The 20,516-nt window shown below is 32.8% G+C and overlaps 2 protein-coding genes across 2 annotated transcripts; both read left to right on the top strand.

Annotated features, from left to right (window-relative positions):
* Positions 1 to 943: 943 nt before the first annotated feature.
* LOC122605145 (F-box protein PP2-B11-like) lies at positions 944 to 5,078 on the top strand. The gene is made up of 3 exons (XM_043778027.1): positions 944 to 1,455; positions 4,243 to 4,361; positions 4,448 to 5,078. The coding sequence occupies exons 1-3, from the start codon at positions 1,135 to 1,137 to the stop codon at positions 4,944 to 4,946; spliced, it is 939 nt and encodes a 312-aa protein (XP_043633962.1). The 5' UTR covers positions 944 to 1,134; the 3' UTR covers positions 4,947 to 5,078.
* Positions 5,079 to 15,758: 10,680 nt separating this feature from the next.
* LOC122604201 (wall-associated receptor kinase-like 21) lies at positions 15,759 to 20,426 on the top strand. The gene is made up of 7 exons (XM_043777096.1): positions 15,759 to 15,864; positions 16,979 to 17,575; positions 18,044 to 18,496; positions 18,848 to 18,963; positions 19,282 to 19,542; positions 20,047 to 20,247; positions 20,373 to 20,426. Exons 1-7 carry the CDS (start codon positions 15,759 to 15,761, stop codon positions 20,424 to 20,426), a joined length of 1,788 nt encoding a protein of 595 aa, XP_043633031.1.
* Positions 20,427 to 20,516: the final 90 nt, after the last annotated feature.

Genomic DNA, 20,516 nt, shown 5'->3' on the forward strand with positions numbered 1-20,516 from the left:
AGGGGATAGTGACTGTCAACAAACCGGATTAGTGGGCATGGTTGGGAGGTATTGATAACACATTGACTGCTCGTAATGTTAAAGACTTTCTACTGGGTGAGAGGGACTTTAGCAATAGGTATGTCTTCGACTTTAGCAATAGGTATGTCTTTGATTGGATCAATTGGATTCCTAAGAAATGTAATGTATTTATGTAGAGAGTATCAATGGATCGAATACCTACCATGGTTGCGCTGAAAGCTCGCAATTGTTTTGCTATGGAAACGGTCTGTGTTCTTTGTGGAGAAGAAGACGAAACTGTGGAACACCTCTTTTGCAAATGTGAAACGGCTGCCCGTGTTTGGCACTTTATCAGTCGATGGTGCAAAACCGCACCTTTTTTCATTTTCGACATCAAAGACCTATTGGAATTTCACACGACTTCAAGAAAGAATAAAAAGGAAAAGAAAGCTCTGAAGGGATTGATCATGATTAGTTGTTGGTGCATTTCAAAAGCGAGAAACGAAAGAAAATTTGAGAACATTAGAACGAGTACGGTAGGAATTATTCAGAACATAAGATCACTCGTTTTTTTGTGATATAAAAGTAGAATGAAAAACAAATGTTCTCTTGAAGTAATTGGGGTAATTTCATACTCTTGTAAATAGTTGTATATTAGACCGCCGGTGTCTTGCCGGGTATATATGAATACAAAAGTTACTTTTCAAAAAAAAAATATATATATTGGTAGATCTTAAACTTCGAAAAAATTAAACTAAGACATGTGGGTAAGATAACTTAAATTTTAATTAAACCAATAGTAACATCCTCCACCACATTAAAAAGAATATCATCCACTTCTTATCCTACAAACTCTCTCACAACCGCTTTCTATCGACAGACAGACACCTTTTCACACATCTTGACATCTATAAAAAAAAACACCTTTTCCTTTTACTTCTTCACACCCATCATCCAAAAATATAAAAACAAAAAATTCTTCACCGCTAAGCTATCCCTCTCTCTGCCCCTTTCAAATCTTAACAACCATCTTTTTTATAACTCTCTCTATATATACATCTTCTTCACATATACATATACAAATACATATTTACATACACACAGTTTCACTCAAGATTCCAAAAGAAATTAAAGATGGGTAACGGGTTATTAAATTTAGAACAACAACATGACCACCATCATGATAATAATGATGATAATAATAATTTCTTTGAGGCATTGCCTGAAGGATTTGTAGCAAACGCGTTGGCACTTTTTACACCGAAAGATGTTTGTCGGTTGTCGTTGGTGAGTTCGGTTTTTAGATCCGCTGCTCAGTGGGATGTTCTTTGGGAGAAGTTTCTTCCAGAAGATTATCATAAGATTGTGTCGGATTCGGCGGTTCGGTTCGGTTCCAAAAAAGAGTTATATCTATGGTTATGTGATCATCCTGTTATTATTGATGGTGGTAATAAGGTTAGTTTTAATTAATTTTATTTATCCCAAATTTTTTTTATTTAATTGTAATCTTTAGAACTTTTTGTTTATTGTGTAGTTACCTTACCTGTTAGTTTACACGTGTATTTTTTTTGATGATGTGGCAGTTATGTAAGATGCCTTACATTTGTTGTTATATGCATCTGGTTCCCAGTGTTTTTTATGATGTGGAAGTTATATAAGATGTCATGTAATCTGCCATGTAATTTTACTTGTATTTTTGATGATGTGGTGGTTAATAAGATGCCATATCATTTATATATATTTATTTCGAAATGTGTGAATTACTCGTAAATATCTGTAGTGTAGCATACATTGTCTTAACTGGGTTTGCTAGACCGCCATTCAACGAGCAAATCCCCATTTAAACCCCTGAGAAGACCTTGGAGACTAGAACTCCCCCTGCCCCACGCTTGGACAAACCAGTTATCAACCCACCTAAGTGAGTTGATTTGTATAATTGGTACTTCTGATCATGTGGTAGCCCTTAAAGAAACCAGTTGTCAACCCACCTAAGTGAGTTGGTTTATATAATTGGTACATTGTGTGTATTTGGTTACGTGTATACCTGATGATGTGGTAGTTATATAATATCCCCTATCATCTGCCATGTCGTTAGTTTATTTCTATTTTTTGATGATGCGGTAGTTTAATTGTTACGCTATCACAACTGGTGCCACGGATAGTGGTTTACATGTTATTAAAGGCGGGATACATATATATACACACAATAGCATTGAATATTATGTTATTTTTATTAAAATGAATTTGCAATTTTTGGTAGGACGATACAAAGCAACTTGTTTGACTTTCTAAAATAAAGTTTGGTGTCAACTAAAAGCACTTTGTGCTTGCCTTTGTTTATATGCTAATTGTGGGGTTTGCATTTGGACAGATACATGATGTGCTTTACGTATGGAGTTTGTCATTTGACATGATTATTAATATATTACAATATAAATTAAAAGAGCGAATATCTAGTGTTTCTCTTGTGTTGCATCTCCAATGTGTTAATTAAACGTTTACATAATATAGATGAAAACCAAGGAATATTTTAAGAATATGCTTGTACTAAAGAAGGTTTTGTTCTAGTGGACAAGTTAAATCCTAAGGGCTAAGGCCCCATTTCTTTTTTACTTAATAGACTTAATACTTAAGAACTTAATACATTTAGTCAAATTTCATGTTTTTTTTTGTCTTAATAAATAAAAATAATTGTCAGTTACCTATTTTTGACTTGATACATACAGACATCATTTATACATTCAGTCACTTAATACACAACACTTACTGACAAAAAAAGAAATGGGCCCTAAATCTACATCCCTGATAGTTTTTAGCTAATTTGAAGTACAACATAAAGGAGTATTATTTCAATTATATAAAATAGAAGTTTATTGAATATTGTAAAAAGTGATGAATATCGGTATGGCACTAGCCATGTTGCAAGTATACGAATGGGATTTGTTTTATTAGTGAAATGAAATATATACTGTGTAGTTAAAAGTTATCTCCGAGTTAAGGGAGTGATGTAGCAATGGTTGCTACTTGTGGATGTGTTTAATTCATCTTTTATGCTTTTGGAATGTATAATCAACCAAATATACTTGGAGCGAGTTTCTAGATAACATTTCTATTACATTTCACACAACGGTTGAGGTTCTGTAATGGGTTTAAATTGGGGATTAAGCGAGTTTATGAGAGATCTACTATGTCCCCCTTTATTAACTTTCATTTGGGCGTCACTCGTCTTTCTTTGAATGATTAAGCAGATGAGTTGGGCTATAATGTTTTTATAACAGAATCTTGCATGTTGTTAGATATTGCATGATATATTGAAGATAGTATCATAGGTAAAGAGGAAGCATACACTATTAATTAACTGGATGCATGATGGATTAATATAAAGGAAGCAAGATCAGCTGATTTAGGTTGATGGTTTAATGACAACACCTTCCTAGCGTTACATTTATTCACGTAGGGTTCTCTTACAGCTTTACTTGAATAGTTACACTTCGGTTTTGTGTTGTCAAAATTCTAGTAGTCACTATTGATGTCTTTTCATCATTTATGTTACATTTCTTGTAAATTGTTGAGACATTTAAATTGTGTTTGGAGAGGTATAATAGACAACATTTTATAAAAGTAAATTATGTGCTTGTATTTAATATTGCATAATGTTACTCCAGGGGATATTTTGATACCCTATTACATCATCTGCTCTTGACTTCCCTGATCACCATATTTTCTAGGAAGGAACAATGCCATTTACACTTGTGTTTAAGTACTTTTGAACTGTCTGGGTGTAATTGAAAATGAGTATTATGCCATATCTGGTGTTTACGTAAATGTGATTATTTATTATCAATTACTTAAAGTTGTGGTTAGATGGTAAAATGTATTATTTATTACATAAATTCGTCACTAGATGGAAATTTTTGCATTATGTTCAAGGCTTCAAGCCCTTCCCATAAGACAACTTTCTACGTTTACAAATTTTTTATTTTGAAGTGTTGAATGAACAGAATGTTAAAATAAAAGGGTAAATGGGTGGGAACCCTCTGGTCCCATGTACCGTTTTTGGTACTCAGAGCGCACACCGCATAGAACTCATGTGATTCTTTGGCAATGTACACTTAATAACCAGTGTTAACATGTATTTCTGCATCTAGAACATCAATGCGAACCATTATTAGCTGTAAAGTTTTAAGATAAAATTTCCAGCTCTGTGTTTTACATGAATCTGAGTCTGGTACGTCTGTGCAGAGCTTCTCGTTGGATAAATTGAGTGGGAAAAAATGTTACATGTTGGCTGCGCGAGACCTCTCAATCGTTTGGGGTGACACCCCTAGGTACTGGAGATGGATTTCAATTCCTGAATCAAGGTTATTTCTTCCTCTATTTAAGATTTGACTTTCTGTTGCTGGTCAACACAAGTTTATTAAAACTATAGATTGGTCTCTAATGCCAGGTTTGCTGAGGTCGCTGAACTTAAGAGTGTTTGTTGGCTTGAAGTTCATGGTACCATTAATACTTCCATGTTGTCCATTGACACTCGTTATGCAGCTTACTTTGTTTACAAATCGACACCCAACACTTATGGCTTTGAACACTATCCTGCTGAAGTTTATATTGGGTTAGGTGGTGTTGAGAGTCAAACCGAGGGCCAAACCAAGACAGTTTATCTTGACCCTGCAGTCCGCCTGAGGCAAAGAGATGACCATGAGCAACAACCAGGAAGACGTATGGGGATGTTTGGTCGTTTTAGACGTGTGAGAAATCAATCTGATCCTCCTTTAAATGGCCCCAAACTCAGGCAAGATGGGTGGCTCGAGATTGAATTGGGCGAGTTTTTCAATCGGAAGGGGGAGGTAGGGGAGCTCGAGATGACCATGATGGAGGTGAAAGGAGGAAATTGGAAAGGTGGTCTAATCGTTCAAGGGATTGAGATTAGGCCAAAGGCAAGTTAGATGATAAATCTTTTGTCTACAATAAGCACGTGATGCTTCTAGTTTTGTACTAAGAGTTGATCGTTTATAAAACAAAATGATATCTTCTGTTCTGTATCTTTGATAGTGAATGAAACTTTATTGACCCTAGCAGAACATGTGTTTACTTGCAACTTCTTTTTTATCATCTGTTTTTACATATTTTCTTTGCTTTTGCTATTCAATTCCTTGAATCATTCTTGGGATCAATGCGATCAAGTAGTCTAGTATGATGCTTATTTCAACCGGCATGAAAGAAGTGATGGAGCTTAGAGTTCATTTTTGCATCTAGATGAACACAAACAAGCCTAGAGATAAGATAACCTTACAAGAAGTATGGTCGTAGACTGCTATCGAGCGCATTATGTTCTGTTCATAGAGTTGCTCAAAATGAGCTAGTCTGGAAACACCCTTGACACATGTTCCGAATTCAACTTGATCTTTCTTTGACGTTTATAAGTACCTGTCTGTAGGTCACCTGTGGTTTTTTATTTTCCGATATCGATAGCACTTATGGTGATTCTACACTGTCTGGTTCATATAAGTTGTATGCTAGGTTGCACCGAGACGGGTACGGCGACGAAGTACGGGGACGATATGGGTACGGGAAACGACAAAAATAAAAAATTAAAAAATACGGGGACGGCAAGTATACGACAATAAAAAATATAAAACATAAAAAATATATTAAAGAAAACTCAAAATAGATTGATATTGATGTAAAGTGTAAACTCAAAACATACTACATGTTCCAAAAATAATAATTATCAACAATCAAATCAATCATAAGTCCACAGGTCGGTTAGAGTTGTTTATGGGCCGGTTCTAATTTGAACAGAATACAAACACTAAACCCTAAATGGGCTAGAAAAACGTCCCCATAACCCTTCCCCCGCCGTCCCCGAAATCTGATACATCCCCATGCCGATTCCTAGCCGTCCCCGTCCCCTAAACGTCCCCGGGACAGGTACCCTGACCAATCAAGCGTCCCCGTTCATCATAGGTTGTATATATGTGAAATGTGATCACCTCATTATCATCCATAATGGCAGTAACTTTATTTTTTCACACTATTATTTGTTTTTATTTCAATCAGTTCCCTCTATCAATTTTTTAGTTTTTTTTTCATGATACAATAGTAGTATATGTCTAGTAACTCACTAATGGTGTAATTAAAAAAAGGGCATTTTTGTCTCTTAGAAAGTCAAATGACAAATTCAAAAAAATATTTTGAAATACTGTCATAATTAGTTATATTTTCTTTCCTTTTTTTGGGCATAAATATTATTCCTACAATCCTACTATGTTACTCATTTACTATGTATACAGATCAATAGGCCAATAGAGAAGTCCCAAAAAATTGGGCCTTTCTTACAATCGAACAGAAAATTACAATTAAACAGAAAGCCCAAGAATGCCATATTCTAGAAGCCGAAACTATGGTGGACAAGTAGTTTAGGTCAACTTCGGTCAACATATATATCAAATATCAAACGTACCTCATAAATATATTTTCAGACTAAGTTATAAGTGGATAACTAACTTTGTGATTAGTTAAAAAAAGGGAAAATGATCTGTAGTGCAGACTTTACCTGTCCTAAGCTTAGGTATTGTCACTTTAAAAAAAATTACAAATTAAACCTTTGAATTTGATAAACATACGTAGCCCCCCTGAATTTTACATAACCCTCTTGAATTTTACATAATCTCTTCTGTTTTACCTAAGATAACAACTGTATGTTTTACCTAACATTTCCCCTAAAAAGAAATAAATTTATTGAAGCTGAACTTGCTAAGCTATTTATAAGCTTAACGAAATCTTACAAAATATTTCAAATATATATATATATATATATATATACTATACTATACTAATGAACAAATTATCCTTCCTTCTTTTCAACCCTCTACCTTTAAAATATTTAGAATATCCTTACGTTTTAACACATTCCTAACTCACACACTAAATCTACCCAATATATCCCTAAAATATTTTATACTCATATTTATCCAAACTATCTATCTCCTTTGTTAATAAATTTCAATAATTCTACCTAATATCTCTATAATATTCTTAATAAAGTTATTTACAAAAGATACATCCCTTAACCATAAAATAATTACACTACCATTTACGTCAATTACTTTTAGATTAATAACCATATTGTTACCACCACCGCCACTAACACCATCGGTTGCCGCCACCGCCGCTGCATTGCACGGATACCCATCTCGTATATATATAGGGAGACCATCTAACAAGAACATATTAAAAAGAAGAACATGAAGAACCAATATGATACTTCCAAATCATCAACCATTAAAAAGGATAATATAGAAAAATTGTTAGTATTTTTTCTTTTATTCCCATAAAAACAATAACCGTGAATCCGTGATTCAAATTAGTTTTTAGTTTAGAGTTTCCATATCATAATTGTACATCCATTTTCATATTAATTAATAATTAATTTCCATATCATAATTATACATCCTTTCATATTAATTAATTAATTTCCATTTCATCAAACCAAGCCCCATACGTTACTTTCTTTATTACTCCGTATTTAATTTCCAAAAGTTCTTAAGAATATTTGCCTTTGTTTATTTAACATCACCTGTATTTGTTTCCGACATTTGTCATTAACGAATCCAAGTCAAATTAGTTTTATGCATCCAAGTCATTTTTATATAGCAAAGTGAACTAAATTTTATGCATCCAAGTCATGTTAGTTTTTATGCATTCAAATCATTTTTATGCATCCAAGTTAGATTAATTTTATGCATTCCATTTCAATGCATCCAAATTATTTTTATGCATCCAAATCTTGTTATAAATGGATCCACAAGTCATTTTAGAAAATTGATGCACAACCGAGCTATAAATTAAAAAAAGGATGCAAAACTTCTCTTAAAGACATTGAATGCACATGCCATCTTAAAAATGGATGCAGAATTCCCATTCAAAGAGGATGCATTTTAATGTTATATTCAATCTGTATATCGGATGCAATTTTAACCCAAAAGTGGGTGCAAATTGAAACTTCTTTTGGAATAAAACCATGAACGTGGTGGAGTGCGTAACTTCTTTTGCAAATTGAAAACAGCCTTGAACGTGGTTTTATCTCGGTATGCATTTTTTTCTTTTTGATTTTTTTTCCTTATAAAAAGTTACTATTATGTCCTTTAAAATACATGTAAAAAGACATATTAACCATTAATTTCATTAGATATTTCAAAAATACCCTTAATCATCTTAGCCCTTAATTTTTTCATCTAATAATCAGAAATTGTTTTCACTGTTCTTATTTTAAACATGTTCTCACCGGAAAGCCACCCTATATATATATATGGGAAATGATACTGATACCACATAACTTGATTAATTTATTACAATAATGCATTAACAGTTTATATAGTATGCTGTAATATTTATATTTTGTGGTAAATTAATCAAGTTGTGTGGTACAAATATCATTTTTCATAATATATACATCAATATATTATATATCCTTTCATGCTAGCTATCACTTACAACCCAACATTTCAATTAAGTTTTAACATATAGGTAACCAGGGTTACACCCTGAATAGCTCGGCAATGGCTGTGATACTAATAACACCCGATACATTTACATGATTTCCTACGTTGTGTCATTCAATTCCGCATCAAAAATATTCCAGTCACAATTAAACCAATTCAATTATGATCAAGTTTAAGGGTTCTTGGGGTAATTTGAGACTTCTAAAATGTTAATATCATGGAACCATGATTTTTATCCATATGAGTTTGCTCAAGTATGGGTCATAAAGTCAAATTGAAATCTCTTGGAACCCAAAACATCATCATTCTAGAAAATATGCTAGCAAGTATCTCAGCTCGTTGCATCACCAGGTTTTACGTGGAAGGCAGGAGCTCGAATCCCGTTAAGGATCCAATACCATTTATGGTGTATATATGGGGGATTTTAGTGGTTTAGTCTTACTCGGCGTTGGATGTAGTGAAGTTCGTTTTAAACAAGTAAACAACCAACTTGAACGATTTTGAATCAACAACTAGATAAAAAATTAATTCACCAGAAATTATATGATGAGATTTATTATTATAGATGAGAAATAAGAATTAGTTTATTATTACAATTATCCAATCATATAGGTTATGATTAGATATTACAGATATGAGAAAATAGATCAATGATATATATTGATCTATATATACAGAAATATGAATATGGAAAAGAAAAATATCAGCAGCAGAAAAAATTGATCGATCAATATGTGAAGTATTTCTCTAATCTGGAGTTATGGCTCAATATATATTACCAACTTTCCAAATACACCTTCTTCTTCTAGACTTGAACACTAAACACATCTTCTTCCTTCTATTGTCCAGAATAGTCCCTCAACTTCTCTTGTACCTGCATAACTCAACCAACAAACATAAATAACTAAAATAATAAACATGTTTAAATGATCTTGTATTATTTCAACATCCCCCCTCAAGATCACTGTTAAACATGTCAAACAAGCCCAACTTTTTGCTTAAAAAATTGTGTTGATGTATGCTTAAGCTTTTAGTGAAGATATCAGCCACATTATCATCAGACTGTATCTTAACAGTTTTTAACAACCCAGAAGTGATTTTTTCCCTTATGAAATACAAATCAATTTCAAAATGCTTGGTTTTCTCATGAAACACAGGGTTTGCTGCAATTTGAATAGCAGCTTTGCTATCACAATGCACTTCAACAGGAATAGAACACTTAATGTTAAAATCACTTAAAAGTTTAGAAAGCCAAATAATTTCACAAGTTATTGCTGCCAAAGCCCTATATTCTGCTTCAGCAGAGGATTTGGCAACGACATTTTGTTTTTTACTTTTCCAAGATACCAGATTATTGCCAAAAAACACAGAAAAACCAGTAACAGACCTTCTAAAGGTTACACATCTCGCCCAGTCAGAATCAACAAAACCTTTTAGAGACAGAGTATTACCTGAAGTAATCAATAAGCCTTTACCTGGAGACTTTTTTAAGTATCTCAAGATTCTCAGACCAAGATTGAAATGGTCCTTTGAAGGAGCATGCATAAACTGAGAAAGATACTGCACAGAATAGCTTATATCTGGTCTTGTGAGTGTAAGATATATTAGCTTTCCAATAAGTTTTTGATACACAACAATATTATCAAGAAGTTTTGTTTTATCAGTGCAAGGTTTAATAGTAAGATTAACCTCTAATGGAGTTTTCATTGGTTTACTTCCAAGCATACCAAAATCATTTAAGAGTTCCAAGCAATATTTTCTTTGAGACAAACATAAACCATTATCAGTTTCCAAAACCTCAATACCAAGAAAATACTTTAGCCTACCAAGATCTTTTATTTTGAATTTAGAACTCAAGAATTCCTTAACAATACTAATTTCAGTTTCACAATTTCCAGTGATAACAATATCATCAACATACACAAGAAGAGCCACAAACTTATCATTTACATTTCTTGTAAACAAAGAATAATCAGATTTACTTTGCACAAAACCACATTCAAACAATGCACTAGACAGTTTAGAAATCCATTGTCTAGGTGCTTGCTTTAATCCATACAAAGATTTTTTCAATTTACAAACAACATGATTATTATTAGGATATCCTTGAGGAACATCCATATAAATATCTTCACACAAATCACCATATAGAAAAGCATTATTCACATCTAGTTGATATAAAGGCCATTTATTAGAAACTACAATACTAAGCATACATCTAACAGTAACCATTTTCACCACAGGTGAAAAAGTTTCATCAAAATCTATACCAGCTTCTTGACTATACCCTTTTGCTACCAACCTAGCTTTATACCTTTCTATTTCCCCATTGGCCTTATACTTTATTTTAAATATCCATTTGCAACCAATTGTATTTCTATCATTAGGAAGAGTAGTTAATTCCCAAGTATTATTTCTATTTAAAGCTTCTATCTCTTCATTCATAGCATTTACCCAATTCTTATCCTTAACAGCTTCATAATAAGACCTTGGTTCTATACTTTTATTTAGATTAGTTGCAAAACAATGTATATCAGGTTTAAGATGAGCATAATGCACAACTTTTTTAAGAGGATATTTCACTTTACCCTCAATTTGAAAATCTTCAAGTCTTTTAGGAAGATAGGATTGTCTATTAGATCTTTTTAAACCAATTTCATCTGTATCAGAAATGCCCTCAGAGTTATTATTATCATTCATATTCTCATTTGAAGTTGCATCCTTATTAGCATCTCTGGTAGTCACTGTTGGACTGCCACTTAATGAAAAATCATTTATGGTAGCCATTGTTGGACTGCCAGCTGCTAAATGTTGGATGCCTTCATCAAAAGAGTTATGTTTCTCACCTTCCTTTTCATCATTGGGACTTATATTCACAGCATTATCCTCATGATCAAAGTTATCAAAGAAATTGAGTTGATTTATGTTTGGACGAGTTAAAACAGTTTTAGTTTTATCAGAAATCATTTTAAAAGGAAAGAAATTTTCATAAAATTTTACATCTCTTGTGTATATAAAATCTCTTTTTTCAAGACTATACAACTTATATCCCTTTTTTGAATTGACATAACCAACAAACACACATTTTTCAGCCCTAGATGAAAACTTATCCAAGTTATTTAACACAGAAGCAAAACATAAACAACCAAAAACCCTTAAATGTTTTAAAGAAGGTTCAAAACCAAAGATTTTCTCATAAGGAGTTTTGCCATGAAGAACAGAGGAAGGTGTCCTATTAATAAGATAAGTAGCAGTTAAAACATATTCACTCCATAGAGATATAGGAATTCCCCCCTGAAACATAAGAGACCTAGCAACATTAAGAAGGTGTCTATGTTTCCTTTCAGCTATACCATTCTGTTGTGGAGTATAAGCCATAGAAGTTTGATGTATAATTCCTTCATTTGTAAGCAAAGTAGCAGTTTTATTATTTACAAACTTTGTCCCATTATCACTTCTTAAAACCTTTATTGTAACAGAAAATCGAGTTTTAATAAGTTGAATAAATTTAAACAAGTGATCATAAACTTCAGATTTAGATTTCATTAAAAAAGTCCAAACAGCTCTAGAAAAATCATCAACTAAAGTCAAAAAATACTTGTATCCTTCTTTACTTGTTACTTTATAAGGACCCTAAACATCACAATGTACTAAATCACCAAATCTTTTTGACTTATGATCACTGAGAGGAAAAGGAACTCTAGTTTGTTTGGCCTTGTGACAAGTATCACAAGGACCTAAAGAAGAATTTTGTAAGTTGAATTTTTTACTAAAAACTGTCAAGGCTTGTTCAGCAGGATGTCCCATTCTCATATGCCACAACAGTTTGGACTCATAAGGAAGATTAGTAGAATTACATACCACATTAGAACACACAGGCAAATCATCATACAAATACAAACCACCCTGTTCACTACCAGTCCCGAGTAACTTCTTTTGTATCAAATCCTGGAAATAACAATGTGACTCATCAAACCCTATTGAAATTTTATTATCTCTACACACCTTATGAACAGACAACAAGTTTACATTATATTCAGGAACTACCAACACATCAAATAACACAACACCATTTTTAAGATGTAAATTTCCAATTTTTTCTACAAGAGCACAAGTTCCATTAGGATATCCTATTTTAAGTTGCAAATCAGAAATATCAATCACATTTGTCAGATTTTTTGAAGTGTATGTCATATGTTGATTAGCTCCTGAATCAACAATCCAAGACATAATAGCTTTAAGTAAAAAATTATTAAAATTAAACACAAGATTAGACCAGATACTACTACCTGCCATATTAGCATGTAGACCAGAAGAAGCAGGAATGGAAGAAGATGAAGAAGAAACAGAAGACTTGCACTCAAGTAAAGAAAGCAACTTAGAAATTTGATCATGAGATAAAGTGGGAACATTATCAGAAGAAGAAGAATCAGAATTAGCAACTTGAGAATGCATATTAGAATTATTATTAACCACTCTATTTCCCAACTGATTTGATCTTTTATTAGCAAGTTGAAAGCATCTTTCAATAGTATGACCAATTTTATGACAGTGAGTACATTGTAAATTAGGATTAGGTGGCCTAAAAGTCCTAGCATTATTATCAAAAGTTCTCCTGGCTTCAAAATTATTATCAACAGTCTTATTATAACCAGAACTTTTATTATTATTTCTATTAAAATTACTTTTAGCAACAAAAGCAGAAGCATTACCATGCACAGATTTATCAGATATACCTCCTCTATGAGATTCTTCCCTAGATATAATTGCAAATGCAGTTTTCACAGAAGGTAAAGGATCTCTGGTTAAAATGTTACTTCTAATAGACATATAAGATTCATCTAAACCCATTAAGAACTGCATAAGTCTCATTAAATTAGTATGACTTTGTATATCTTTAGCAGCAGCACAACTACAAGCAGGTAATTTAACAATTGCATCATATTGTTTCCACAATGAAGTAAGCTTATGATAATACTCAGACAATCCAGAACCATTTTGAGATAAAGAGTTAATTTTATGGTGCAAATTAAACACAGCAGAACCATCAATCTTATCATAGATTTCTTTCAATTCTTCCCATACAATTGCAGCTTTTTTTGAAAGTATTTGTCCTAGATATAACTCTTGAGACACACAACCAAGAATCCAATTCAATACAACTGCATTACACCTATCCCACTATTTAGCAAGTATTGGATCATCTTTAGACTTAATACATGTACCATCAATAAAACCAGTTTTATTTTTTGTTTCCAAAGCCAATTCAATTGCACAAGCCCATACCTTATAGTTTTCTGTTCCTAACAATTTAAAACCAATCAAAGGTGTGCTTACAGTATCACTAGCATGCAAGTAAAGAGGATCTCCAAAATCAAGTTTACTTATTCTTGTTACATCATCAAATTCAGAATCAGTTGAACTATTTCTAGAATGTTTAGGTGGTGTATTAGGAGGAGTATTACCAGTATGAACAGAACCAGGTGGAGTATTCACCATTATTAATCAATTTTAATCACAAAGACACAGAAAACAAATCAAATCAAAATAAACCACAGATTATAACACACACAAACAAATAGCAAGTAAATCAACAACAAACAATTTATCCAGATAACAACACAACAGAAAAATAAGAATTAACAAATAATTTCTTCTCAACAAAATGTGTAGAAAATAGATCTTAATCTCACAAGAGTGTCAGTGACAGGATTCCTAACCTTTCGTATGGAGGCAGGTCAAGTATTAACACAATTGTTTTTATGAGAATTAAGATAATGAAAAATTTGATATATATATAAAATTAATTTGAGAAGAAAATATAAGCAGATTCAGAAACAGATAATAAAATTGAAAAGGAACAAGAATACAATACAGTGCTATGAGCTGATGGTAGTGGAACCCTAATTATCTCTTGATTCACTTAGTCAAGAGTATAATCAGGATCTGAACAGAAAAACCCTAGAAATTAGGGTAACCACCAGATTTAAGCAGCGGAAGAATTTAATCGAATACTTGTTAAGAAAACCCTAACCGAATCAATTAGAACAAGAAAACCCCCAAAAATTAGAATCTAGGGTTCCAAATGGAATCCGCCCTAGATCTAAAGAGAAAACACGGTCAATAATCACTACTAGATGATAACCTGGCTCTGATACCATGAACGATTTTGAATCAACAACCAGATAAACAATTAATTCACCAGAAATTATATGATGAGATTTATTATTATAGATGAGAAATAAGAATTAGTTTATTATTACAATTATCCAATCATATAGGTTATGATTAGATATTATAGATATGAGAAAATAGATCAATGATATATATTGATCTATATATACAGAAATATGAATATGGAAAAGAAAAATATCAGCAGCAGAAAAAATTGATCGATCAATATGTGAAGTATTTCTCTAATCTGGAGTTATGGCTCAATATATATTACCAACTTTCCAAATACACCTTCTTCTTCTAGACTTGAACACTAAACACATCTTCTTCCTTCTATTGTCCAGAATAGTCCCTCAACTTCTCTTGTACCTGCATAACTCAACCAACAAACATAAATAACTAAAATAATAAACATGTTTAAATGATCTTGTATTATTTCAACACAACTACTCTAGTTTGAACAAGCCAGTGACGGCCCTTGAAAGTTAAGTATCTGGTCGAACAGAGACAAAAATGCCTTAATTCCTAACGAATTTAAACATATAAACTAATATTTTTTTATAAATTATAACTAATGTTAGAAAAATAAAACTATATATTCTTTGTACTTAAAAAAATCATAATATTTGAAATATATACTTTATTAGCGGTTAGTTAACTTATGATTTGTGAAACTTTTATAACATTCTTAATAACAATTTGGTTGATCAGCTCTCTCCAATATATAATATATAATACATAATTTTTAAAATTTTATGACTCCTAATATGTCTCGACCGAAAATCGGGTTTGTCCTTCTTCTAGGCCCCTGAAACAAGCTCTCGCCTTTGGTTGGTGGAGAATGTAAAATTTGCCGTTAAAAAAAACTCAACATCATTTTAGTAGAACTTTGACACGTCTTAATTATAAAATAAACTTCATAACAAATTTTTTTTTTTTTAATGACATGTTTTTGAATATAAGCTATTTTTTCATAAAAGATTTTAGTAATTAAATATCAGGAATATCCGGTCCCTTTCACCTCTATATATACAACCATTTGAACCATGCATCTTGAAAGAAATTTGTTTTTCTCTCATGATGGAAAATACATGGAAATGTATGAAGAGGTCCTCTTTCCTCACCTTGTATATATCAATGTTCTTGTTTCAACTTTATGTTTCACCTACACAAGGAGATGAACAAGGTACACCTTTTTCAACTTCATATATATCATCTATGTGCCTAAATATATACTTTTAAGTTAATATTCTTCTTCATTCAAGGCTTAAGCTATAGACTATCTAATCTTCTCTAATAACCATCCAAAATAAAATTACTTTGATATGAAGTCATGTTTTTTGGGCAGGATGATGGGATCTGTATTATTTATCAAAAGTTAAAAAATCATTTTATTGATCTTTTCTAATTAAGTTATTACATGTACAAGCTGCTTATTTGTATTGAAAAAAATTTCACCTTCCTCCTTACATGCACTTGGAATAGCATATGTTTATTTAAACTAAAATGGTTTTGTTGATGGACCCTTGGTCTAGTGGTTCAAGAAAAAGGTGATAAATTTTGTCTCTATAGAGGTCTTGAGTTCAGATCCAACTTTAGAAAAATTAACTACCAACAACTAACATGTTGTTAAGACAGTATATGATTCTCTCTGATATAAGGCTAGATTCACAGGAAGTGATTGTATTACTTGTTATATTTAAGTTCCAAACTATAAAAAGAAATATATATATATATAAATGTTTTTTTAGTAGAAAAACAACAAAAGCTTGTGGCATTTGAAACCAAATTTTTTTGGTGATAAAATAAATCCTTAACCTAGAACTTGACGTAAAACTATGTCACAATAAAATATAGAGCCGGATCTAGTATAATTCGATTGTGTTTTGTTTTATCTTGTTATTGTCAGTTTCAACCGAGTTGTGTCAACTTCGAAATGTCTTACGAAAGGAACCATATATATAGGAAATAATCTATATTACTTATTACTTATATATGTATCATGTATCAACTATAAACTAAAACAATTGAAAATGATAAAACTGATACATGGAGATTAATATAGCAAAAGTATATAAAACCAATGCACAAAGATTTACTGGTACCAAAACATAATGCATAACGATTATCAGTTAAAAAGGAATAATGACCGTTTTATCTGTTTTACTTGATAGTTTTTTTACATAAACCAATACCTTAGTATTAATTGGAACAAATATGTTTCTAATAATGACTTTTGACAAATTATACACTCATGTTATTGATTATACTACAATGTTCAAATTTGTTGCTTGTTGCAGGATGTCCATTGAACTTCACATCACTGCCTTATCAACCAAGTGGAAATTGCATAGACGGTCAAAGCCAGCTCAAACTCAGATCATGGGGAATTCTCACCACAACCTTATGTTGTCAACCTGCTCTAACCCGAATCTCCAAATCTCTTGCAAGATTAATATCAACTAATTCATCAAACCTTTCAATCTTTCTCGAATCCAATCAATGGTCAAATTGTAATAACAACTTTCAAGAACAAGAGAAATCTGTGACTTTTGGTGAATGTAACTTCAAAAACTTCTACAAAGAATACACCTCTTGTTCAGCGCTTACCATAGACGATTTGAAGAAGTATCCAGAGTTTAATGAAGCAAGTGCAATATGCAGCAAATTTGAGCAATCTAACGATTCTTATGATGAGCACTGTAGGGAATGCAGCCGTAAGGTGTTGAAGGCTAAAAATTCATTGGTGAAGGGATTCGAAACAAATAGGACTGAAACAGATGGTGAGGTTTGTGGAGTTTCTGTCGTGACTGCTCTTGCCTCTGAGTTATGGAACGAGAGCTCCTTTGCTGCTGTTGATGATTTTTACGAGTGTTTGCATGTTTTGGATGTGCATGGTAACAGTTTTTTTTTTATAATGATCAAATCTTTATACCTTAAGCATCATAAATAACACTCAGATGTTCTGCTTCTTGAAGTCAATAATAGTTGATACTGGTGTTACCAAAGATATGCACCTTAATTTATTTGTAGCTAGTCTAACTATCTGTTATTGATTTCGGGTTTGTTTGTTGTCTTTGTTTGTCACAGATCCAGGTTACATCAAAGTCAAACGTAAGTTATCTTCATAATTTATGTATCCTACGACTCGTGAGCCAAGCTAAGAGTATATTTATTAGGGTTGATCAATAAAAAGATGATGACAAATTTCAATGATTATCAATTTAAGACATAATAGCAGTTGGGATATCAACATGTGCATGAAATATAAACAGAACCAAAGTTGGTTACCTCATTATGCATTTAACACTTTTTTTTACTGCAAGTTTCCAAATAGGTTTACACTATTATGTATGTTCTACCAGATTCCATATTTCAGACGCTATTAGGGATCATTCTGGCTAGCATGGGGCTTATTCTCGTGATTGTGCTGGTGAAATACGTCACAAGAAAGAGAATGAAAGAAAACAAATCTGATCAATCTTACACCAAAGAGACTCCCACAGCTTGGTCTGGCTTGTATAGTTTCTCCAAGGCCGAAATAGAGCACGCCTTGAACTTCTCAGATGAAAAGAAATGCCTTGGTCGTGGAAGTGCTGGTGAGGTTTATAAAGGGATTCTACCAAGTGGACAAGCCGTTGCTATCAAGCAAATAAGTAATAAAAATAACGCTGACTCTTTCACTAGGGAAGTTGAAGGTCTTTCTAGGATTCGCCATCCCAATCTTGTATGTTTGTTCGGATGCTGTGTTGAAGATGGTGAACAGTATTTGGTGTATGAGTATTGTCCTTCAGGAAATCTTGCCCAACATCTCTTGAGTAACTATCTCTTACCTCATCTAGTAGACTAGTACCCACAATTAGAGGTGACAAAATGGACGGGTTGGGCAGCAGGTCAAATTGGGTAAATTTTTTGTCCAGTGGAAAGGACCTTCGGTATGTGTATATATACATAAATAGTTTAGAGAATATTTAACTTTGAAAATGCAGTTGTGACCACTTTCGATAAACCCATTTGAGTTTGACCTGTCTCCTTTTAGGCAGTTATTACCACCCCATTTTCCCCATTAGAGATAAACCATTACCCAAATTTTTTAATTTATTCTAATTTACCCATTCATACACGAACATGGACCCTTATGTACTGTGATTCCTATGCAAATCTTGCAGGAAGGGACAGCGTTTTAACCTGGGAGAAAAGAGTAAAGATTTTAAGAGATTGTGCACTTGCTATTCGATTTCTCCATCATTACATAGATGGATGCATCGTTCACAGAGATATTAAGGTAGTTTTAAGAGTTTGACTGACCTGCTAAATGGAAGATTAGAGTTCTGGAAGATTAGAGTAGAACTACTTATACGCACAATAGACCCTAATTACATATCTATCACTTGGCAATTTGAATTCTTATGACTCCACACTGTCAATAGTGATTCTTAAAACTTAAAGCAGTACAACACCCGCAGACTATCATCCTCACAATGTCCAATTACAGTGAATCATCTGTTATGACTATTCAATGTCACATAATTACTTCCAAATGCATGTCCATATATGTCAAACTGTGACCTGAAGTTGATCAAGTGAGTTGTTTCCTTTGTAGCTCACCAACATTCTCCTTACGGAGAACATGGAACCAAAGCTCTCTGACTTTGGATTGGCAAAAGTTCTAGGGATGGAAGAGAGTAAAGTTTTCACAGATGTTAGGGGAACCATTGGCTATATGGACCCTGAATACATGAGCAACGCCAAATTGACTTGTGCTAGTGATATCTACAGTTTTGGCATTGTTGCCCTTCAACTTCTTTCAGGTCAAAAAGTCATTGAACTCGATCTTGAAGCCAGAGACCAACTGACAAGAAAGGTACACCGCTCTTTCTATATGTAGGTGTTCTCGAAACGTTATTCATGAAACAGACCTTGTGATGCAAGACAAACCATTTAAGACCAGATACACTTTAGCAAATCATAGGAAAACACACACTTTGAACAACAGATTCTTTTCTGTGCAAATACTGATCTAGTAATACAGTAGGTCATTTAGATAGCACACATTGATCAGAAATCCAGGATTCAATGTTATTCACAGTAGAAGCGGAAGAAAAGATAATTACAAGAATCTACAGAATTCAAAGGAAGCCAAAACATTGGCTGGCCAATTTCATGAGAGCAGCTTGTGAAATTGATTACAATTTTTAAACTGCCCCACTCGAAAGCTGATTTGTAAACCAAAAATGAAAATCGGAGACAATGTAACAATATTGTTGATCATCCATATGAAATTATTTATACTAGGCCTAGTTATGCCTATTTTCCTGCATGTTTGTCATGTTTTCAGTTCTATACCAACTTTTCTGAATCTTTGTAGGCAAAGGATGTGAGCATGGGAAGACGCCCACTCACAGATATCGAAGATCCAAGACTAAATGGGAACTTAAACACTGTAGACTTTGAATCCATACTACAGGTTGCAGTGCTATGCGTAGCCAAATCAAGCAAAGGTCGGCCAACAATAGATGTTGTGTTTGGGGAGATGGACAAAGCATGGCAAAACACTTTAGCGGATATGGTAAGATTCAATAGAGCCTTTTTTGAGTAACCTGGTTTCATAAAACTATTCTAATACTTGGTAGTAAGTAGCAAGTTTGACCAATTACTTATAAATGGATAGATTCACATTATGCTTTATTTCAGGGGCAGATGCTCTTAGAAAAACTAGGTAACAAGGATAAGGGTCAAATGGGTTGAAGTTACCAAAAGTGACCCAAACTCCCAAAGGGTATTACCAGGGTTAAACTTCCTAATCAGTATAATCTGAAGTTCATACTATTTTTGAAA

Source organism: Erigeron canadensis, chromosome 6 (assembly GCF_010389155.1).
Source record: "Erigeron canadensis isolate Cc75 chromosome 6, C_canadensis_v1, whole genome shotgun sequence".
Taxonomy (NCBI): domain Eukaryota; kingdom Viridiplantae; phylum Streptophyta; class Magnoliopsida; order Asterales; family Asteraceae; genus Erigeron; species Erigeron canadensis.